Genomic DNA, 25,124 nt, shown 5'->3' with positions numbered 1-25,124 from the left:
AAATGGACAGATACACAAAAGATAAAAATGATATCACGCACTGTATCATCACAAAAGAAATTTGTTAACGGTCTTTTTATTTTGAAATAGTCAATGGAATCAATTACAAGTCAGAAAATTTAACAATGATTTTGATCTTTTTCATCTAGACATATTACTGTATAATAAATATCTTTTACCTTTGGCTAGACATTTTGTAAGCATATCAATAGCTACTTTTACCATGCAGTAAACTATTACTCTCGGTTGCTGAAAAACAAATAATTCTTTTTTTTTATTTACATTTCAATTTTACGTAGTAATTTTGCATTATATATTTACAAATTTATATTACAATTTAAATAACAAAGTCACTAAGGAATTAAATATGTTATGCATTACAAATGTGCTTTTATGACAGATTCAATGATTTTAACATTTGTGGCTTTCTTTAAATCATTCAAGTGCATAGATATGATTAACTTAATTCCTAAGAAAACTGCTTTCCTGTTCAGATGGCAATTAAAGAGCATGCAGTTGAACGTTTCAGAATCAAAAGAATCATGGGCAATTTCATTGTTTGTACCCCAAAAATGAAAATACGACACATAATTGGTAAAAATCGCCATTGTGTATGACATTTATGACCAACCAGAACCTTATGGTGTACACTTTTGAAAATATTACCAAGGATGCATTAGATTCTGAAACGGCGAATTGCATACAAATTATTGTTGAAGACAGTATATTGACATATGCATGTTTTTTGTTGTGTTGTTGGGTGCCGTTTCAATTAACACAGTGTTCGAACGGAACTGTACGATTTCATTTCTAGTTTGATAAGGTCTGATTTGAAGAATATACATAAAATATGAAATTATAAATAAAATATACTTACAGGTATCGTGGAACTGTTACTTGACAGGTAGACTTAAAGTTGGTGTGAAACTTTCAGTAAAATATATATTGAGGACTATTCACCTATAATCAGTGGTCAGTAAAGCAGGCTAGATATTTCAGCGTGTGTCTTCTTGTTGTTCTATCAGAAAGTGTTTTAAAGCTTAAATTGAACAAACAATGTTGGTATAGTTCAATTGGGAGGATACATGTCGGGGGTGCAATCTTCATTGCTGATCTCTTAAATGTTCCGTTCATCATTCGCATACTCCACTGTATATGTTTGTGTGGTGTAACGTTACAATATAGTATGGCAAATGACGGATATCAATTCGGCACCGGAAAGGGAAATAATATTTAATAAAAACTTGTCTAAAAACTAACTGTTCAGTTCACTTTTAGAAATGCTTACTTCTAACTTTTCCTTTTGAATGTATTTTCCATCCTACAAGTGCCTTTAGTCACAACAAGAAGACTAGTCATTTTAAAAGTCTACCTTATAAAAATAAGAAAATTTTGTTTGATTATTAGCTGTATGATACCGTACGACCTTCAACAATGAGCAAAACCAATACAAATTAATAAGCTTGACAAAATGTGACACAATTCAAGTGAGAAAACTAACGATCTGGTCTTTTCTAAAAACTATAAACGAAAATCTAACATGGCAAAGAAGTCACAATAAGCATTATGTTGTCAACTTATTGCAACCTTCAACAATAAGAAAAAACATATACTGTATAGTAGGCTATAAAAGGCCCTGACATTCGTCTTTTTTTGTTTTTGAATTGTTGGGTCTTAATGTTCGAGGGTCTATTAACAAGAACATACAATTAATATTAAAAAGCAAGAAATATCATTCCAATTTTTATTCTAAAAATGATGCATCTTTTAATCAGGCACTAGTAACCCGAATTCAACTTGTTCGGACAAAAACGTGTTAACGCTATTTAAATGAGATTGATCGTTATTTGATAAAGATTGACAAAAATTAGAAATTATATTTAATTCGTTTCAATTCATATCAATTCATTTTAACGCCAGTCAAATAGATTTCTCTGCGGTGAATCAATTGAAATCAAGTTGCTGGTTAGTTGCGTTAAACTAATAGGCCACGCCCCCGTTAAACTATTTCAAACATGCATTAATTCGTTTTAAACATGGATAGGACCCCGGCTTTTTACAGGTAAATCACCCAAGCAAAACGACCTCGATGTATATATCGTTTTTTGTTTCAAACTTTAAATGCGTATAGTCTTAGTAAAGTCAGATGCTCCACAATTTAAACAAACGAACGTATAATACACGGGACATGTACCTATATATAAGGCCTTTTAAATAAAAACATTAAAATATATATGCACGCGCGGTTTGTAAATGCAAAACTTTTGAATCTGTTGAAAATAAAATAGTTAGATATATAACATGATTTTAATTTGCTCAAGTGCACTAGATCTTTATCGCATATATACATGCGTTTCAAAAATTGCCAAGTTCTATGAAAACTCGTGGCATGTAAGTTACGTGTGGTCCTTTGCAACTATTTACGAAACTTTATGTATTCCTGTATATTTACCGTTTCTCTTTTTTCTGTTTTACTATAAGAATTCTTTATTCCGTAAGAAAATATACAGCTCATAGGATCAAATACATACACAAATTATACAGTTTACTATATTGTACTCGTATATAAATGTAGACATGGAAAACTACACAGAAATTATTTATTGTGTAAATAATTTGAATCGATGTATTTCATAATTTCGGTATTTACTTAAAAAAGTGCTTAAGTCCATTATAAGTAAAATACAGAATTAAAAAAAAAACTCTACCTTTTTTAATTTTAATTTTAATTTCTTTATTTTAGAGGTACGCTTCTGGCCAAGTTTCACTTATTCTGTCGCAAATCATTTACTTCAATAACCAACCAATTGTATTCTGAAAGAAGTTGATTTGTTCTCTGTACGAATACATGAAATATTTCTCACTGAACGTTATGTTTGCAATCGATGATCATAAACAAATCTACAGTATTTATATGAAAGAGACTTAATAATATATTTTTTTTATTATTATTCTACACATATTTGAAGTATCGAAATAATCAGTTCTACAAATGGATGTTATTTAAAGACTTGAAATTTTACAATTATCAAGTGCATCTATGAAATTTTTATCGACGCACCAAACTTTTCCCTTTCATCGTGTATAGCTCATTTTCCGATTCACTTAAGGTTTCTAACGATCTTTTTACTTGCTCATTACATTGTAAAATTAAAATCCTACACAAATTGCAAAACTTTTATTCTCCGGCTAGACTGCGTAAAGATAAATATTGCTTTGTTTTTGTATACACAATGTTTTGAAGGCCGATATCCAGTTTGGCTAACAAAGAATTAATTTACGCCACAAGTATACGCGAATTCTTTGTTTGCATCACGTTTTCATAAAAACTGCAACATTCATTTGCGCCAATAAAACAATCATTTAATTGCTCAAATATTATAGACTTGTTTTCAAATGTTTATTCTTAGTGCACTGAGGAGGTCCATTTCAGTATTTACATGTAGGTTCAGAAATCGCAGACTGAAAGTGCCTCCTTAGTGCACTTAGACTGACAAAAAAGTGCACTATGGACCTGATGGAAAGATAGAATTGACAAAAAAAAACATGGCATACGGAAAGAGAAGTATATAATTTCGAGTTTTAGTAATTATAACGTTATTTGGCAGTTGAAAGAAATATTCTAACGTTGCATGTACGTGTAATTAGGTTAATAGTTTCGAGGTAAATATGACACAATTAATAAAATTGAGAATGGAAATGGGAAATGTGTCAAGTTCCATTTGTTGGCGCAATTAATATTATAAAAAAAGAAGAGATGATCGCTATTCAATTGTAATAATTTGAATAATAGCAAATCACACCTAACCGTTTTCACAAATCAGTAAATTCTTCGCCCGGGGATATACTCCTGCCAGTAATCTACCTTCAGTAACTTTACAATACCCAGTCGTGTCATTTCCGTATACTGGTATTGTACATGTAGATAGCACGTGTGATAATGTATATACACCAGAAATACCCATTCAAGTGATTTTTAATTTCAGAAGAACTCCATATCGGGTACATAAATATAAAATTACAATAATATGAAAAAAATAAATGTTGTTTTAGTAAATGCACCTATGTATGTATTTGTAAACTTATGATAATTCGTTATTTCATGTACTTTTTTTTTGTTTCAATTACTTTTTTGGATCTTATTGACTTATTCGTAAATCGAAAAAACGCACAAATCTGAATATAATCATATGGCATTGAACATGTTGAATGATTTCTCTAACTCAAAACTAGTTATACATGTACATGTAGATGCCTCTGAAATAATATGTTTCTCGTTGGGTTGCTTGTCCATTAATTGACGTTTACGCTATATTTTTATGTTCGGTATTTGTGAAAACCGCTTATCTATCAATTTTACAAGAAATATAATACTTGTAAGTCATGCACGTTGAAGTTTAACTTGCTTTCATTTTTTCGTATACGTACAAACATAAAATGAAATGAAACACTTTAAAGCGGTTTTAATTATGCAGTGTATTTTGAAAATATAGTTTTGAAAAACCGGTTAGTTTTGTTTCATACTTTTTCTATCCCTTTTCTTAAAAATTAGTACACGTGTCACTGGTTAATATAGCATAACACTAACGGTACCAATTTTCTTGCACTAGATGCGCATTTCGACAATACATGTCTCTTCAGTGATGCTCGAGGCCAAAATATACTGAAATCAAAAGCTAATGTAAAAGACGAAGAGCTATAATCCAAAAGGTCCAAAAAGTATAGCCAAATCCGTGAAAGGAATACTAGTGAACCATGAATAATCCCAAACAACAATTTTTTTTATTGGTTTGTCACACTTGCTTATATTGTCAATATTATGTATTGTTTTCGGCTGAGACTACTACATGTAAAAACAGTATAAAAGTTATAGTACCCTCAGTTTTCGGCAATATTGAAACAAATGGAATATCCTTAGGAATTTGAATTGCTTCTTCAGTTATTTAATATATATACGGAAAAACAAGGGGGGTATTTAATCATTGGCTCTCGTTGGACCTGTTGGTGAGCTTCTGCTCAGTGTTTTTTTTTCTTTGGTCGGGTTGTTGTCTCTTTAACACATTCTTCATTTCCATTGCCAATTTTACAATGGTACGTAAATTAAGATTTTATCCGAAAAGACGGATTTATACAACTATTGAATATTGTAAATGGTTAATGCATAAATGTCCAGATCTAGAGCGAACTTGCTTTGCTTCGTGGCGAAAGTTCGAATATAGAAAAATCACAGATTTGTATTACAACTAGAAAGTCCTAGAACAGTTGAAGAAATCATCAGAATTTGTATATTGTTAGTTATTCTGTACATGCATAACTATTATGCGAACCCGAAGTTGTGAAATCGCAACTAAGCGTGAATTCTTTGGAAAAGCGACGGTTCTATGAAAACCTTTGGTCAATTACAAGTTCTGTTTCGACATCATTGTAATATATGTCACTGGACGTTAAAATTCAATCCTTTATGTCGTTTTCGTCTTCGTCAAATAGTGCTGTTGGTTTCTTTTTTATTATTATTACATACTAGTATACATGAATACACCACAAGTTATTACTATGTAATCTCATTTAGATATTTTGTAGTTTAAACATATCATATTGTTCAAACCAAATGGGTTAGATATTTAGTGCATGCAAAGTCAAATTTAAAGATGAAAATCGTATTAGTTCGATAATGCTTCAAACTAAATATAAACTGAAAATACATGTATAACTGCCGTATTCCGAATCCTTGACATTCATTTGTGTAAATGAAGAAAAGATAACAATAATTGGTATATGTGTGAATCTACGTCTCAATCACGCTTCATAAAGATATTACAGAATATTGAAGATTTACAACTTTTCTTGAATATGATTGCCAATGGAATAAACCATGCAGCAGATTTCAAAATAACCCAATTAATTTGTGTGTGAATTATAACAACTGAAACCGTAATTCTGCTGTAGTGTACGTCGATCATTTCTGTTACATCAAGGCGTATGGCAACCAGACTACCATACTCAGTTCAAAAGTACACAACAACCCTTTTTGTGCATTATACGCTCAGGAACATACATCTTACTATTTAACATGGATTGGTAAAAAATTTTACTTTTCAACTGTAGTCCATTTGACATCAAAGTATCATACAAGTACGGAGGCTAGGATTTATAATTCGGCTAGTCTAGATGACTTCGTGCAATATCCCCGATCCGTATTCATGATAGTTTAAACATACATAATTAAAATTTTGGATCCTTCAATTTGCATATAAATATGATATTTTAATTTCGTATGGCTAAGTACAACCTGCAACACATTTTATTTGATGTCACCAATGGTAAACATGTAAAATGAAACAATAACTTACTATTGTAAGTTATATGGTTCGCTACTGACCCCCTACGAATCCATAGAGGGTTAGTAAAATCCATAGGGGTCGAGGGCGGAGGCCGAATGTCGTAACCTGCAGTAAAAATTAAATCTTCACCACAAATACAGTACGTACTTAAGAAAAGATCGTAAAGAAGACCAACTACACTGCAAGAGTAATCCGGGGTCAGAGACTCAAAATGGAGTCAGGCCATAACCGACAGTACAGAAGGTTCTTCAAGACGACTTACCAAAATATCATTAAATAGGCAAAATACCCTGCAAGAGTTATCCGGGTCAGTGACCGGCAGTAAAAAATAAATCTTTAAGACGAATTAAAATCCAAACTAATTATAATATAAAAACAAAACCTTTTAAATAAAAAAAATGTTTCCAGTTTTTGGCCCTGAAAACAGCTGCCACTTTATATAATGCTAAAATTGATTTCGACTTGTCAACAAAATTTGTCCGAAAAAAATCTAAAGCCCACGCATCCCCACCCCATTCCAATAAAAATGAAATAAATAGCTGCTGCCAAATTCATTTGAAAGGGTCTTCCCGAATCGACTTGACGTACACAGAAATATTCGCCACTGGTCTTTACTCAAACTTGGCAGAGTCACGCATTAAAGCATGAGTAAAAAAAGTGTGAGGTCAATGATATGTTTGTCTAGTATCTCAGATCCGTTAAATAACACTTAAAGGGAAATTCCGCGATTTTTTACTTATCATCTAATTATGTTCATCTTAACATAAAAAACACATTTGCAAAGTTTTAAATTTATATTCCTTCTAATAACGGAGAAAATCAAGTATTTGTAACTTTTTTGGTTGAATTCTCGAGTGGGTCGTGACGTATTAGCCCGATTTATTGAATTCTGGGAAAAAATAAAATCTGTTTAACTCTTATAGCTTATCGACAATATACGTAATTAAAAGCGCACAGCTGACGAATGGTCGTAGTTATTAACCACAATATAATAATGAACGAAAATGAATATGCATATACCGTTTTGTATTCATTGAATTAAACTCCTATAAAATTATATGTCTCTGTCTCTAGTAAATGTTTTTGAATAAATTTAATTAATTATTGTTGAGATTTTATTCATAAAATATTTATTGAACATTTTTACTATTTACTTGTCTATTTACCGTTATTGTTTTGATAATCATTTCAATGCAACTAATGTGTGAGCAGAGTGTGTATATTATTTTGTAAAGGTCACTGTATATTTCTCGGCTTGAGGTCAATTCGTTTACCTTGTAGCTATTTAGCCGCAGGTGTGAGTTCAAGCGTACACAGGTATAAATGTTGTTATTTGGAAAGGATATACAGAAAGGATTAGAAAGAGTATGATGTCACGATGTTAATACACTAAGATTTAATACACGATGAGAATAAAGATTCAATAATTAAATTGTGTAAATTAATTGAAAATAAAATTCAGATTCGTAAATCCGAAAATGTATAAAAATAAAAGGAAACAATTTTTGATTACTTTCTTAGCGGCAATTGGCGTAAAGATTCAAATATGAAGTAAAAAATAGTAGTTTTAATCTTTAATAAAAACTAAATGCAATATTACCCAATTTGATATACCATTGTACATCTGTTTGATATCATTGACTTTACCGGAATTTCTTAACTTGTATTCAAATTTGGCTGTGTTTAAATGCTAATGAAACTATTGCAATTTTAAAGTTTTTAATTGACAAAAAAATACAACATACATGGGTTTTTTTTTAGTTTCTTTTTAACATTTTATTCTTACATAATTAAATTCATTTGACAATCATTTACACGAACTTTTTGTGAAAAAATACCAATTATCTAAGCTAAGGCATTATTTTTTTTAAGGATTTTTGAGGATTTTTTTTTTTAATTCTATGATAATAGTTGTGCAATGTTGAACATGATAGCCGTCATTAATCCAAATAAGTAATACAGTAGTTGTAATAAAAGTTATATTTTAGTCATGCATAACTGATATTGACGAATTTAGAATAGTTCATCCATACATCGTTGTTCTTAAAACAATCATTATTAGTATACATGTAAGTTTCCTGACGTATAAGAGCCATTGAGGATGAGCTCCAGAGAAAGCAGACTAGTAGCGTTTCGTTCGTTTGTTTGTTGGGAAAGGAGAGGAAATGCAACCGCTTGTACAGATAAACAACAGAATTACCATACAAGCATTTATAGTCAACACAATCAGAAACAGTTCCCATCGTTAGACGGGGAATATGAAGGCTTTCAAGAATGAACAAGTGACATGTCTAACTCGAACAGTTAGAAAACGGACTATCGACATCGACCGCTTGTTCTTGATAGTTGAAATTGTATGCATATATACGTATACGTTTATGATAGTGATGAGTTCTTGTGTCTGACAAAAACTAAATTCCTTCATGGTTATATCTTGCCATACGTTTATATTGGTTTGTAAGGTGATTACTCAAAATCGTTATTTGAAAATCCTGTTTGTGAGATGTATATTCATTTCAATACAGAAATTTCGTCTATATATTTCACAAGTGTATAACACGGAGAAGCTCTGAAGGTCCATTACTCCCATTTTGTTTGGGTGTGAACCATCGATGTTGACAGCAATATCAAAGAATAAGATGATGATGGTAGAAAGAACTATGGGCGTCATGTGGCAAATATTACATGCATATCGGACAATGAGTTGTCAATCTGTATGAAAAGATTTCCAATACAACCATATTATTGAGAAGGAATGTTTACATGCTATACTCTCGTACTAGTATTACAGGGTTCTTGTGGCGTTCACCTTAGACACACATCTTTTTAACGATGTTTAAAAAAAAGACAGAACCAATTTAATGTCATATTTCCCTATTTTTTTTAAATATAACTAAAAGTCTTTCATCTGACAAGAATACCCCTATTTAGCGGACAAGTAATTTTTTCTTTTTTCTGTTATTGAATACCAAGAAAAAAAATAAATCCCGAAATTAATTTGAAACTTTGATACTCAAAAGTTTCCCAGCAAAATATTCACATCCCTTCGGGATAATTAGTGTTCGTCCAGTGGCATATATAACAATTGTGATGACGAATTCCTTCCTTTGTTCGAGAACAATCTTATTGAAATATAAATCTGTGATTTTACTATGTCCACAACTTCAATGTACCAAAGCAAAAGTTATACATCGACCTGTATTTAAATCAAATTGGTTCTCTTCTTGTTCTTCTGGTATACAATAGTCTATCGACATTCGATGCAGACTTGGGGTAATTGTAATTGTAATCGTTAATCAGCTGTAATTGATTACTATTTTTCAAGTAATCAGTGTAATCATTAATCAGCCAGAAATCTGATTACATGTAATTTAATTTAATCAATTACTTTTCAAAATACCCTGTAATCATGATTACTTTTTGATTACATTCTGATTACAATGAAAAAAATCTAAAATTGTGTTTTTGGTCATTAAATGAACCTCTTTGTTATTCATATATGATAAATTTTAAACATACTAAAATGGTTTGGTTACTTCAAGCATGTCTACTTCAGTAAAAAATAAAGTTACAGTATTGAAAAGTCATCATTAGCCTAAGCAGAGACATACTAATACAATTATATACCTTTTTGGTAAAAGATATTGTACATACATGTATATTCATCGTTTTATAATGATCATAAAATATTTGATAATAACTGTTATATATTCAAGTAATACTTTTCTTTAACCCTGAATTATAATCTTTTGTTAATTTTTGTGATTTTTGTCAACTTTGAATTGACAGGTAGGAGACTAATTAATGTTTGTTTTTATTGCAATTACCAATTGAGTATAGCTGTAGGGAAATATATATGATAAAAGATAAATCAGACATGAAAATTTATCTAATTACCACAAACTAAATTAGAAGTTGGACAAATATGTTGTTTAAATTTTTTTTGTATTTGGACTGGAGATGTAAAATGCCATGATTTTTAGTACGTACATATTGTTGACAATTTGATTAAACATTTCTATTAAAATTTTTAACATAGTTTTAACTGGTAACTTTATTTCATCCATATTTAAACTTCCATAAACTGCAACTTGGAATACATATAAATTATGAAAGAGGTCAGAAGACAAACAAAAAAACTCTTGATTATGATATATCGTTATTAAATTTAATTCAAAATAATTCAGAGATCATTGGTGATAAAGTGTAATGTATATATATATGTAGTGAAATTTGGTGTTTATTTAAATAAGTGAAGTTTAATTTGAAGTTATCATTTTATAATTGAACCAAATAAAATACTTTCTCAAAAATGCTATAGTTATATTGAACGTTCATTCATTCACATCATTCAAAATGTTTTGTTTTTAAATTTATTGTAATCAGATGTAATCATGATTACTTTGCCAATGTAATCATTAATTTAATCAAATACTTTCAGAAATGATGTAATCATTAATTTAATTTAATCGTACAAATGACAAAGTAATTGTAATTTAATCAATTACATTGAAAGTAATCGGACCCATCTCTGATTCGATGATTACATACTGTTGGCATACGTGGACTAGTCTATTTACAACACTTTTACCCCTATTTATTCAAAATATATGTTTTTTTCTTATGTTCAATGTATACATGTATATATTTTAAATTGCGCTATAGTTCCGTAACTTTCTATCCAGTCGTATAAACGAATCGTCGGCAAGTGCGTACATATTTTTAAATCAATATTTCTGGTATGTTCCAATCTGTCCTTCACTTTTGACAATGAGTATATATTACATTTTCCCAAATTCACCCTGGGAAAAAATATTTAAATAGATTTTAATTTCATCAAATCTTATTTTTTGGGTATTATTTATATTTTTATGAATAATATTCTTTACACCAGAAATGTTATTTATAAACAAGCGTATGCGTTTGGTAATGACAAGTAAGACAGAGTTGTATATTATACATCTGATAGTTCAAAATGGAAAGTTAAATGTTATCAGCCGTGTACACTGATCAATACCTGCAGAAGTGAAACGATGCGTGAACTTGCAAGCCCGACAGGAAATCGCTTGAATACCTGGACGTGTCACCTCACACCCCTCACAATACCTTTGGAAGTAATACCTTTAGCCATGCTGGTAATCAGAAGAGGGAAGATAAAAATTTATTTGAAAACGGTTTATTACTTTAAAGAATTATGAACAAATTAGATTTTCGAAAACAATTTTCACGGAACACTTATTTATGATTTCAACTTTGACTTTTCACCTAATTCCAATATCAAGTTTAAAAACAACAGACCATGGTTAGTTAGTCGGATAAAACAACCGTACGATTGACAAGATATCGACACGCAATTACGACTACATCGGTTACTGTAGTTTTGTTTCTTTGTGGTTTATAGACATATCGTTTCATTAATCGGGAAAGAAGGACAAAATGGCGGAACTCAGAGAATTAATACTCTAAATTTAAAATCGATGGTGATCGCTTATCTAGCGGAATAAAACTTTAATATCTATGAATTTGAGCATTTTTATACAGAATGAACATAATATCAATTTTTGATTTTTTTGCGAAGTTTCCCTGTAAAAAAAAAAAACGTTACCCTATTTCTTTACCAAATACTCCTTGGAGAAAAGATACCATTTGAAACAAACAGAAAAGATAAAAATGTAGTGATGCTTAATATCTCAATCCTTTTTTTGGCTGTAAGCACGCTTCAGCAGTTAACGTTTTCTAATGCGTAATCGAGATATCTCTAGTATATTCAAACTACTGCATATAATAAAAATGGCTTTCATTAGGTAGCAACTACTTAACTTTAAAAAAAGGGAGAGTTATTTTCGCGCCTACGTTTTCATTCCGTTTAGTTTTCCAATGTTGGTGATCAAATCCTTTTTTCAATATTTAACATTATAATGTATGATGAAACTATTGATTCAGAATATTTTTTTATCATCTGTATAACCAGATTTTTTTTTTTTTATCAAATTCGGGATCGGAATATTTCCATCCCCCTTTTGAAGTCAAATGGTCGTTACTGCTAGAAAAATTGTCCGACAACTTTGAATTCAGTTCTACGTAATGAACATTTAAATGACACATAGTTTACAAGTATGAACAAATCTTATTTACAGGTAATTAAACAAGGTGTATAGATGCAGCGTTTTACGTTTCCGCAATATGGCATTACTTTTCCGGGAAAAAAAGATGATGTTTTCGGAAAAAAAAGTTTCCGTTTCCGCAAATAAATATCTTACTTTTCCGGAAAAAAAATAACTATTCCGCAAAAAAATAATTATGACTTTTCCGCAAATAATTAAGGAATAACTGTTGATCGGAAGCAAGCCATAATAAAAAAAAATCAATATTTATTAAGTTAAAGCTCATCAAAACATACAAGTAAAAGTCATCATTAAAATGGATGAAAACGTCGTACAAAGAAATGTGTTGGCCATTTACCAAAATCCAGAGTCAACTAGTTATATCTATCATATATTGAAGATATAAGATCAGAACCTTTTCATTATTAAAAAAATAAAATGAAATATTTATCTAATATAATTATATTTAAATATATATAATTTACCAGATAAATTTTCGGAAAAGTAATAAATACAAATTACGGAAACGTATACTTAAAATTTGCGGAATCGTAGTATTGAGACTTGAAAAATTAGCGGAAATGCAATACGCCCTATTGATGTGAACAAATTTAATGTGAAACCAGTGTCCATTACATTAAACTAATTGCAAACATGTTTACTTAACACGGCCTTAAACACTTTACATCGTATATCGGGGGCACTGCCGAAAATAATCTTTCAAAAAGTTGTAACCTATAGAACTTGTATTTCAGATAATTTGACCACATGACAAGAAATTATACAATAAACATTGGTCACGCACGATAGATTCTGATGTAAGACACGTACCGTTACAATACCCAGTTTACACGCATCAGCGCACACAGGTTTGTCGAATAGTTACAAAAAACCACGCCTACCTTTAACTATTATCCAATCAAGCGCCTTTAACATAAACATAAATAATACATGGGTTTTGAAAAAAGTTGAGACTCTTAATTCTAACTTAAAAGTATAGATTAATGCTCGTTATGCATTTTCGCAATAAATTTTATACATACTTTCACCTATCTAGTGAAGAAAAAATACAAATTAAAAAAAATTGGAAATTACAACTGTTTCGAATTATAATGCGCAGCAAGGACGAATATTTTTTATCCGTCCTTGTGCACAGTTTGTGATAAATGGTTGTCAAATGTATTAAACAAAACCCAAAAGACCAGTCTCAAGAAGAATTCTTTGCTTTTATTGCAAAATCGCATAAAACATAATGTTATCGTATTTTCAAAAAGAATTACTAATTTGAAAACTATTTTTCCTTTTTACCTTTCTAAATTCATATATTACGCAGATATATATGTGGTAGTTGCCGATATAGTCTAGAAGGGCGATATCTTTTTGCGCCAAAAAGTAACTCATTTGCGCCACAACTTAATTGCGCCAATACTTCTTTTGCGCCACCTAATTTTCAAAACTCGATGTATCATTTGCGCCAATAAAATAATCATCTAATTGCGCTAATTTTATTTATTTTTATTTGAAATGATTCAGGACCGTTATTGGTTCTTCTGTTATTTGAAGGAATCTCTGCCCATACAGGAGGAGGAAACAACACATTATCCTTTACATGTATGTTGATAACACGTAATCAGCGATTTTTTTCTACATTGTACACATAAATTTTAATCATTTTTCTGTAACAACCTTCTGATTTTGACGGCAACAAGGGAATATAATGTCCATTCTTAAAGCCATGTATATTTTAAAGTTGTTTAAAGTATTTTGGACAACATTTATAAAGGTACCATCACAAAAAAAAATCTTTTAACACAGAAATTTTAAATTAGCCTCTCATCCTAATAACATTATCCCGCTTTACACCACCAAAATCATCCAATATTCTGTGAAATTCTGCTTGATTTTTAGGTTGAGTTTTCTTGAATTTTATGAGTGTTCAGATACATCTTAAGTGGAAAGTTTAGCTATAGTACAGTACATGTATGATATAATAGGTAAAACATGTACAGTTATGATATAGGTAAAAAAATATTTACAGGTAAATGTGGCGCAATTTCATTTCATTTATTGGCGCAATTCAAACCATCAAAATAAAAGAGAGTGGCGCAATTAATACCTTTTCAAAACTGCAATTGGCGCAAATTGATTCTGCCCGTCTAGAAGGTGTCAGGATTTACACAAATAAGACAGAATCTGTCGTCTCTGTGACACAAACAACATTGATGACGAGTACCATTACATTATGAATTGTAGAACATTTAAACTATAGGAAAAGAAGGAAATGTTTAAGGAACTACTATTAGTCAAACTCTTATATCTTTAAAGCTGATCAACAGTTAAACTCATCAAATATTGTAATATTAGAAAAACTATGCAAAAGTTATAAATGTGAAAGTCAGTCCTCCAAGTTAATCTTACTGTATCGTTTACACATGCATGTAACAATTTTACCTCATAGTTATGTTTATGTATGTTCTTGATAACTAATAATTGAAGTTTTATGAGAAATAAAGTATTCGTATTCCTTTAAACCATAAACTACAGTACACTTAGACAGCCTACGGGTAAAGTACAAGTGAATATATCACAAAGATTATATCTAATCGGATCCTCATCCGTACGCGCCCTTGTAATTGCAAAACTCTGGATTTTCTTTGATAATTACCTGAGAGGTTATAAAAGATCTAAAAAAGACTTCCAAAGGTGTTTGCCAAAAATGAATTGAAATAAAAGATAATTTGTGTAGACGAGTTACAACATTGCATAAGCATGATTAGGAAATTTGAACAAACAATGTAAGTGCACATCTTTCTAGTGGCGAAAAACGCATATCGAGTTACGTAGACGAAAAAGAATAAGTACATTCATAATGATTATGATGTAAATTCACGAAATTATAAGGTTATAATTAGAAAACAATCTAAAACACGATTCGTCATTCCCCATGTATATAGATTAAAACAGAATTATAATTTTAATTCTTAAATTAAATTCTGAAATTCAAAAGACATGTTTCTGATACTTGACAGTTCAGCGAACACTATTACATGACATGCACGATGATATTGACCGAAAACAAAGGTGAAAGATTCAAATTGCAAATTCAGCCGCTGATTCGTGTAGAATTTCTATCAATCATTCAACGATATAAAAAGACTTTTGAGTGTAAAAGTATGATAGAAATACTTTTAATGTATTGAAATGTCTGTTAACTTGTTCCAGTTATTGGTTACTAGTGATTGTCAGTCCATTTCGATATATCATAGCACTTTTACAAATTCTGAAAAAAAATAAAAGAAAAAACTAATATTCCCATGGGAAAAATATATCTTCCCATGAGAAGAAATTTGTCCCGCACAGTGTTCAACTCCCACAAAAAGGAGTCTAACCAACAAAGAAATGCTTACTCATCTGTAGATTGATCTTATATGAAAGGATGTGTATTGATTTTACTTGGTTCAATGTTCAGTGGCAAGTATTTTATATATACGTAGGTCCTGAGACAGAAAATCAAATTATTCATTCACTTATGGTCTTCTAAATAACGATTGCGGGATGACGGACAGAAAGACTTCAAACGTAACAGTGTGAACTAGCTGTCAGAAACTTAAGTACTCTCAGATCCTTTCTTGCAAGTGTCGTTTTGTTAATTGTTCTGGTAAACAAGTGATTCTTTCATTGTTGAATACCCTCTAGCGACAATAAAGATGAACAGGAATAAAAACGCTGACCATTGATAATTTGTATTTTTGTTAAGCTCTGACTTTCATATCTTCTAAACTATATTTTTTCGCACAATGTCTGGATATTGGTGGACATGCATCATTGCGAAACCAGACATTTACAAATGAAAATTAATATAATTAACACTTAGATTATAGCCATTTAGTAGGAAAATAAATGAACAAAAGACAAGTAATTCAGAAACATGCATGGATCACGCAAAATTATGCAGGGGCGACACCGGAGTAATGGGAGTTTGCTTCTTGCAAGACATTCGCCGTGAAAACAATTTGATATTAAGACAAGCCTTTGTTTCAACTTTGTTTTAAAATTTCAAACCTGAGACTGTTACGGCCCTGGGGCCTGTTTATCGAAGCTCTCTTAGGATTAGGACATGTCCTAAGACCAACTTAGGATACATCTTAGTCCTAAGTGGGTTTATCAGACATGTCACAATTTAGGAAAATCCTAGAATTGTCCTTACTTTAGGATACCCAATTAGGTGTCTTAAGATGGTCCTAACTTTAGGATATTTTCGAATTTCGTATTTTATTCATTTTCACACTTATTTAAGCAGTAGTAAAATAGTTGAAATCCTCCGTATTTATATGAAAAATGCACGAGATTTGCATTAGAATGAATCCGTGACACTTCGAATTCAACTCACTCAAAAACATGGAATGATTTTTACCGACTATATATATCTAGATTACAATTAGTTTGTTAAATTTGTATATAATGCGTAGTTATTATTTGAGTCTTATGTTTTGTTTTATACAGTTTAAATGTACAATTATTATTCAAAAAATTTAATATAAAACTAATAATAAGTTTCTAATTAACCATATTTAAACAAACAAAAAATATTGATTAAATATGATATGATGTCTTATTTTTTCATTTTTCATTTGTATTTTCTTTTCTGCCAATATTTAGGAAATCGGTTAGGACTTCCTAGCTAAGATATTCCTAAGATAGCTTTGATGTGCCTGCTGAGACGTGTCCTAAGTCGGTCCTAACTTTATCCTAAATCCTGTCCTAAGAAATTCTTAGGACGGAACTTAGGATATTTTCGATAAACAGGCCCCTGATCAATGTTCTTAAGCAACACATATTTTCCTTTCATTTTGTTGTTAGCTTTCTGAAATAAATTTTTACATATTATAGAGTATTATGATTCTTTTTTTTTCAATATAGTTAAACACTATTTCTGATTTGATTTTTCATAAATTTTAACATGTTTACATGTCTTTTTCTTTTTCTTCATCTTTTTGAAACCCTGTTTTTGTATTACCACTGACCAGTTCAGTAAAGAGACAGCTGCTTCATGTTTGCATACATGTGTTTGTAACCAATCTTACATACTATTATTTCCGTATCCTTGTACTTTGGTTTCCTGTCGGGTTTTCTCAATTTTAAATTTGGAACTTTTATCATTTGTTTTGCATAATTATTATTTTTGACTTGCAAATGAACGATTAATAAATCTAGTCCCATGTGTGCTAGCGAAATGTCTTTAGTGTAATCTCGGAGTGTTATTTTCATTTCAACTTTTACGTTTGCATCAGGAAGACCTAAACACGAAAACTTTCTTTTTTTTAAGAATGACATTCGTTACTTCAAACAAAAATCGCTTTTATCGTTTGTTTTTTTTTTTGCAGTAAAAGACCGGTTTATTAAAAAAAAACTTTCTTACAATCGACTGAACGAAGTATAAGCTTCGGGAAGGTCAAGGATTATAACATATTTTTCGTAATTCTGAAAAAAATCGAAAATTTACGGTAGTTAATGGTCAAATTGAAGCTTAATACCTACCAACAAATCTCAATGAGCGAAAAAGACTTTCATTTTAGTAATCTCTGGTGTATTTATGATGGCTTGGTTTAAAGCGAGAACAGACGAACTATGCTTACTAGTGCTGCATAAAAAAACTTGAGGATATGGTTTTTCCTTTTATGAATCTATATTACAAAGTTGACTCAAATAAGGATAATTTTTGTCTCATAGAAAAATCGGTAGTTTTAACCGATAATTTATTTTTCGATTGTTATCGCATATAATAGTTATTTTGAAAAATACAAACCGGATAATTATTTATTAGAGTTTCGTATGCATCATAAATCATATATAATAGTTAGTTTGAAAAATACAAACCGGATAATTATTTATTAAAGTTTCGTATGAATCATAAATCAAGCTCCGGCAACTTTTGACTTGTTCTAATATAAATAGTAATGATTTTCATCGAAGAAAAAGATAGACATTTTTGTCGTTAATGTGTTATTTTTCTAAAAGAATCTGTTTGTTTAATCGGACATCGTAGAGTCTTAATTTTATTTCTGTTAGCCGAACTGGACTTCATATTGTGTATTGAATTGAAACATGAACGCGGACCTCGATGAGAACACCTGGATTGAAAGTTTGCAAACGTTCAGACCAATGAAATTCATTTTAATATGTAACGAGAACTTCAACGAGAGCACCTAGATGAAATATATTATCTTTACTACATTCAGTTTTTAACTTAGAAATTTCCGCTCAAATAGGAAATAAAATTATATTAAAGCAACAATGCAGAATGTTTCTTTTCCATTTTTTTAACAATGTTTATGTTCATTTCGATTTGGTAAGTAGACTTATATGAAATGCCCAAAACGTAAATATATGTTTTCTTTTAAAACATTAAAAAACCTGAGAGTATGCCGACAAATAGCCAGTAAAGGTCGTTAAACTTTAATCAACTCACCCATCGTTATCGCAGACTAAAATTTATTTCATATATACAGAATACATGTTCATTTATTACAAGTACGTCAGGGTGCATGACAGCACAATAATCTGTTTACAGAATCACAATGTTTGTTTGATATTTGCTTCTCTTCCACAATTAACGCTCGATTTGGCCAGTAACCGGTATTACAATTTAACACAGTTTTAAAAGTTCAGTGGGCTGCTACTTCATTTAGAATTTTAAGCATGACTTTCTGTTTATCATATTCAACATACGTCAACATTATCTTCGTCAATTTTATTATTCAACAAAACCTTGTTTTTCATTACAAGCTTTTCCATATATCAATATACAGCAAGATAATGAATATTTGTTGCTTACCGGAAATATAAGATACATCGATTTAAATTATGTACACAATAAATAATTTCTGTGTAGTTTTCCGTGTCTACATTTGATTTACGAGTACAATATAGGAAAACAGAAAAAAGAAAAACGGTAAATATACAGGAATACATAAAGTTTCGTAAATAGTTGCAAAGGACCATACGTTACTTATGTGCCATGAGGTTTCAAAGCATTCGGCAATTTTTGAAACGCACAATATATATATGTGTGTGCGATAAAGATCTAGTGTATTTGAGCAAATAAAGATTATGTTATCCATCTAACTATTTTATTTTCAACAGATTCACTAGTTTGACATTTTTGAACCGCGCGTGCATATATATTTTAATGTTTTTATTTAAATGCCTTATATATGTACATGTCCCGTGTATTATACGTTCGTTTGTTTAAATTGTGGAGCATATTACTTTACTAAGACTATACTCATTTAAAGTTTGAAACACAAAAACGATACATACATCGAGGTCGTTTTGCTTGGGTGATTTACCTGTAAAAAGCCCGGGTCCTATCCATGTTTAAAACGAATTAATGCATGTTTGAAATAGTTTAACGGGGGCGTGGCCTATTAGTTTAACGCAACTAACCAGCAACTTGATTTCAATTGATTCACCGCAGAGAAATCTATTTGACTGGCATTAAAATGAATTGATATGAATTGATATGAATTAAATATAATTTTTAATTTTTGTCAATCTTTATCAAATAACGATCAATCTCATTTAAATAGCGTTAACACGTTTTTGTCCGATCAAGTTAAATTCGGGTTACTAGTGAGGGAATGCCAAAATAAAGACTGAAAATATAATGGCTATTAATTACACTAAAAGTCTGAAATCTGAATTATATCAGAGATGGAAGAATTTTGATCAAGGATATAAATGATATCCACCATCGATATTGTTGATACTCCCGGTAATGTACGATGCTTCATCTGACGCCAAGAAGAGCAAGAGAGAAACAACATCTGATAGTTTTCCGGCCCTCTTTAGGTGTGCCAGATTTGCATACTTGTCTGCAAACTATAAAGAAAAAAAGTAATTTTAGACATTGAAATGCAAGATACAAAGATATCGAAATTGGTTTACATGAATTTCGGAAATAATCTGGTACGTTCGAGACGTAATGCTTTGAAAGCCAAAATTTTAAATATTTGTTCGCATATCGATCAAAAAAAAAGACAAAACACCAAATTTCCGTTTAGGTCATTTTTTTCATAGGGTATTGCAATAACAACATTCACGGTTCTAGTTACAATGCACCTGACACTATATTCGCATTTTGACAACGTGTGTCTCTTCAGTGGAACATAAGGCCTACATATGTAAAAACCAAACACCACCTAATACAAACGTTGAAGGGCTAATAACCCCCCCCCCCAAAAAAAACAAAAGTCATCCAAAATCTGGACAAAGAATCATATCTATGTTAAGAGTAAATTACAGCGATACTGACTCCAAGGTCGAATCTATTCATAATTTATTGACGGAACAATATGTGTATACAACCTTCTTTTGGTCTTTATCTGCAAACTTCCTAGAACTATTACGAAGAATATTGGTATCATCAATGAAGCCAGGACTACAATTTGACAATAGAATACAATAAAGTAACACATGTACGATAAACTAACTAAACAAAAATGAATAATGAATATTAAAAAAGATTATATTTACATATACGAAAGTATATATCTGAAAAGAAACAAAACTAAGAAATAGAATGACAAAAGTTGGCATTTGCTATAATAGTAATTTTATTATTGTCATCATATTGAAATAATTACATTGCTTGTATGTTTCATTATAATACGTTATTTTGATTCGCTAACAGCAATCTCGCGACATTCTGAAATTAACCTTCATTACAAAATGAAATGTAACATTCATGATGACACGGGCTTCCACAATAAAGTGTACCTGTCAGGTAAATAAAAGAAAAACTTGGTATAATCGTGTTTTCATGATCCCAGCGTACTGGAGTAATTTGAAGCTAGTTAATAGACCAATGTTGATTAATAAATTTAGACCTTGGTTTTTTTAGACACAAGACTTATCATTGCATCTTCAAAGGATTTAGTGTGAAGACGTTATAAGCATTCGGAGAAAACCATGACATCGTGTTGTTCAAAAATATAGTTATCGACATGATGCAGGCCCATAACTCAATAGCAATATTTGTCCAGTTACGTATTAAACTCTTTAGAATAAAATCAGTGTTACATATAGTGCCGAGAAAGACCCTTTTCAAAGATCAGTTGACCTCTGTCAGGCTGTCATGTGCACCTAATACTTGTAACAACCATTCTATAGAACAAGTACCGATGGATTATTAATCATAATAAATGAGAAACTGACTTAAACATGTTAAATAAAAACTTTAAAACGTTGTTCACTGATCCGTAAAAAGAGGTGAGACCAGCTCGCTAGTCATGTTGGACGGACAGACACCATAAAATGGCCATTCGCCATTGAATACACTTCAAGCAATTAAAAAGTTCTGAAAATAACCTTCTGAAGTCCAGTTTCAAATTACAGATATTATACAATTTTAGATAAGATTTCTTTGCAGAATGCAGGACAATGCAAGACAAACTGTAGTCTCTGCCTATTAAAAGCAAATGGAAAAGCATTGTGTTTTGAAATCACATATACTCTATTACATAATTTTTAAATATCTGGTGTATTAAACGCGCTTAAAACACCTTGGAATAGACATACAACTTTATGGTTACATGGTTTAATATAAACTAACTAGAATCAAAAGCAACAAATGTTTTTATAACAAGCATTTAGGTAGAAATACAGATCGTGGGAATCCTAGATAAAGTCATAACTTATGTCACTGCATCCGATGATGTACACAGTTTATAGTACCGACAGCTGATTAACGTAAACAAACTTGAATTGACAAATATCAACATAAGTAGAAATACTACATCTGGCACTGAAGGTTTAGGGACCAACTGTTTATTGATTTCAAATCACGGTACTTAGTAACAACGTTCTAGGTACTACATCACCCACTAATTAGAACTTACTTGATGGCATTCACTCTTACACCACGAGGACCTAATTCTGAAAGAAATTTATTTAATCAATATTTTGTTCAATGATTTGTTCATTAACTGTATGCGTCGATAAAGTTTAGCCTATTATATTTTCTAGATAAGATCCAGTGTTTTGAACATGTATATAGAGCTTAACACATTTTGTAAAAGAAGGGGGAGGGGGGGTCAGAAATGGTTTTGAACGTAAGGGATCAATAAGTTGGTGTACAGACAGACAACCGCGGAAGCATATGTTTTAAACATTATTGCACAACTTATTTAGATAACTGTTTGATTAGAAAAAAATGGACAGATGAAGAAAGATAAAAATGGTATCAAGCACTGTACCATCACAAAAGAAAATTGTTAAATTCTTTTTATTTTGAAATAGTCAATGCAATCAATTACAAGTCAGAAAATTTTACAACGATTTTGATTGGTTGACGATACCGACAATTCCTTTAAATTATTCATCTAGAAATATTACTGTATAATAAATATCTTTTACCTTTGGCTAGACATTTTGTAAGCATATCAATAGCTACTTTTGCCATGCAGTAAACTACTGCTTCCGGTTGCTGAAAAACATAAAAACATTTTATTTTATTTACATTTCATTTTTACATAGTAATTTTGCATTACAAATTTAAATTACAATTTAAGTAACGAAGTTACTAGGAAGTGAAATATGTAATACATTCCAAATGTGCTTTTATGATAGATTCTATGATTTAAAACATGTGTGGCTTTCTTTTTATCTTTTAAGTGCAAATACATGGTTAACTTTCCAAGAAAACTGCTTTCCTGTTCAGATGGTATTCAAACAGCATAGAAATTATTGTTGAAGACAGTATATTAACATATGGATGTTTTTGTTGTGTTGTCGGGTGCCGTTTCAATTATCACGGTGTTCGAACGGACCTGTACGATTTCATTTTTATTTTGATGAGGCCAGATTTGAAGAATACATAAACTATTAAATTATAAATTAATAATACTTACCGGCATTGTGGAATCGATACTCGACATGTAGATTATATTACCTACATTGGAAATTTTAATTACTTAAAAGTATGTTTTATGATTGTATGTATCAAAAAGAGGCGAATTGGTTTACATAACAGTTTACATATACATGCTATATTCCATATTTGTTATTAAAAAATGTATTTTCATCTTAACTTTTGGTGCAATTAACATGAAAGTAACCCTACAATGTATCTTAACAGTTTTTGTTGCCTTCTCCTGAACATATGAAATTGCGCCAATACTTAATTCTGCCTCTTTTGCTTCCCCTTGGTAATATTTAATTTGTTCTAGCCAATTCCATTGTCACGTCGTCTCTTCAATTGTATAGTTTCCCTTCCGCCTGGTAAATTTACTGAACCTGATATTCTTTTCTCAAAGTCAAATTCAATTAAAAGAACCATTCCCTATATTTCCCCCCTCGTACCAACAGACCTTTTGTTTTTTAGATGAGGCAAGCATAGTTGTGACAGCAAGAATTTAGTTTTCCCTTATGCTGACAAACCTTTTGTTTCTTTGAGATATGGCAAGCATAATTGTGCCAAGAAAAATTTCGCCTTCTGGTTCACACTGACGAATCTGTCGTAATCCTCTTCCTTGGTTTCACTTACATTTGCAAACAAAACAGAGCCTGCAATATCAGCCTGAAACGTATGTGCATATATGAGATGTAGTCTTCTAATATCTGAGTGGTGTTAACCACGAAGATTTGGGACTACTTATATCTTATTTGCATAGTAATAAATAATTCTTTTATCTTTTCTCTTATTCTATGAGAGCAATCTGTTTTGAAAATATTTACTTGATACAGTTACATTTTCAGCAAATGTTTTATTGTTATGTTTTGCAATGAAAACTTAATTGCGTCTATTCTTCTGCCATCAAGTTGATACTTTATCACTGCTTATGTATGGCAAAATGAATTGCTGTACTATCTTGTATTTTTTTTGGTTTGATTACCAAAACCTGAACGTTTTGCCGATAAATGATAACACCTCTATGTAAATATACAGATTCTGAAATAGTTAAAATCCACAAAATATTTAATCTCTCATTATGACTTTCTTTTAGAGAAACAAAAGTTGTCGGTCCTGATGCTACTATAGCATTATAGCTAAGATTTACTTCTTTATCATGTATCATTCGTTCAAGACATCGTGAATGATCAATCATAATAAAATATGATTATATTAATATAAAGGATTCGGAGAAGGTGAAACCGTTCTGCATGCAAAATATTTGCCTGAATTACTTCCAATTGTTGTAAATACTGTGAGAACATACCGTCAGATCACAATATCTTGTTCTAAATGAAGTATGTCGTTGAAAATGATGGGACAGGAGTTTGGTTACATGTAAAACATGTTGATTCCAAATCGTGTTCTCTAAAACTGTGTCTAGACGATTAATGATAAACATTTTGGAACAATTTGATACGTTCCGAATACAAAACTTTAATTTGGAAAGGTATCATTTCCAATGTTAGCACTATGTCATATACAAAAGATGAATATTTGTATCTGTGGACCGAATATTAACTGGACGTTGACTTAGTTTTGTTGGGTCGCTGCTTCTTTGATGGTTACATCATATTTTCTTTTATAATGGTCACAAAAGGTATATTTTATTATATAAAACAAACCAATATATCCAATCTTCCAAATTTCTGTATCAGGTGTTTTACAATTTCTTCCCTGAAGGCAGATTGAGATAAGTTACCACTGCAATATCCTATCTAAGAAGAA

General features: G+C 30.7%; 2 protein-coding genes across 2 annotated transcripts in view; one reads left to right on the top strand and one right to left on the bottom strand.

Annotated features, from left to right (window-relative positions):
• The window catches only part of LOC143055362 (uncharacterized), a 188,646-nt gene that overhangs the window by 140,760 nt on the left and 22,762 nt on the right, over positions 1-25,124 (top strand). The gene's annotated exons all lie outside the window — the stretch shown is intronic.
• LOC143055364 (L-xylulose reductase-like) lies at positions 1,733-25,110 on the bottom strand. Its single transcript, XM_076228504.1, has 8 exons — positions 25,022-25,110; positions 23,885-24,023; positions 23,356-23,396; positions 22,862-22,931; positions 22,345-22,381; positions 20,813-20,885; positions 20,083-20,326; positions 1,733-1,775 (listed from the first exon to the last, which is right to left on the bottom strand). Exons 3-7 carry the CDS (start codon positions 23,380-23,382, stop codon positions 20,174-20,176), a joined length of 360 nt encoding a protein of 119 aa, XP_076084619.1. The 5' UTR covers positions 23,383-23,396; positions 23,885-24,023; positions 25,022-25,110; the 3' UTR covers positions 1,733-1,775; positions 20,083-20,173.

Source organism: Mytilus galloprovincialis, chromosome 12 (genome assembly GCF_965363235.1).
Source record: "Mytilus galloprovincialis chromosome 12, xbMytGall1.hap1.1, whole genome shotgun sequence".
Lineage (NCBI taxonomy): Eukaryota > Metazoa > Mollusca > Bivalvia > Mytilida > Mytilidae > Mytilus > Mytilus galloprovincialis.
This window is presented reverse-complemented; position numbering and strand designations above follow the sequence as displayed.

Bases quoted from the DNA above. Each gene is read 5' to 3' on its own strand.
- LOC143055364 (XM_076228504.1), bottom strand. From the start codon at position 23,382: ATGTCGAGTATCGATTCCACAATGCCG. The intron at 22,382-22,861 runs GTAAAAGATATT...AATTTCTTTCAG, and splicing joins TACAAAATGTCTAGCCAAAG to AATTAGGTCCTCGTGGTGTA. The intron at 20,327-20,812 runs GTTGTATACACA...TTTTCTTTATAG, and splicing joins CAGATAAAGACCAAAAGAAG to TTTGCAGACAAGTATGCAAA.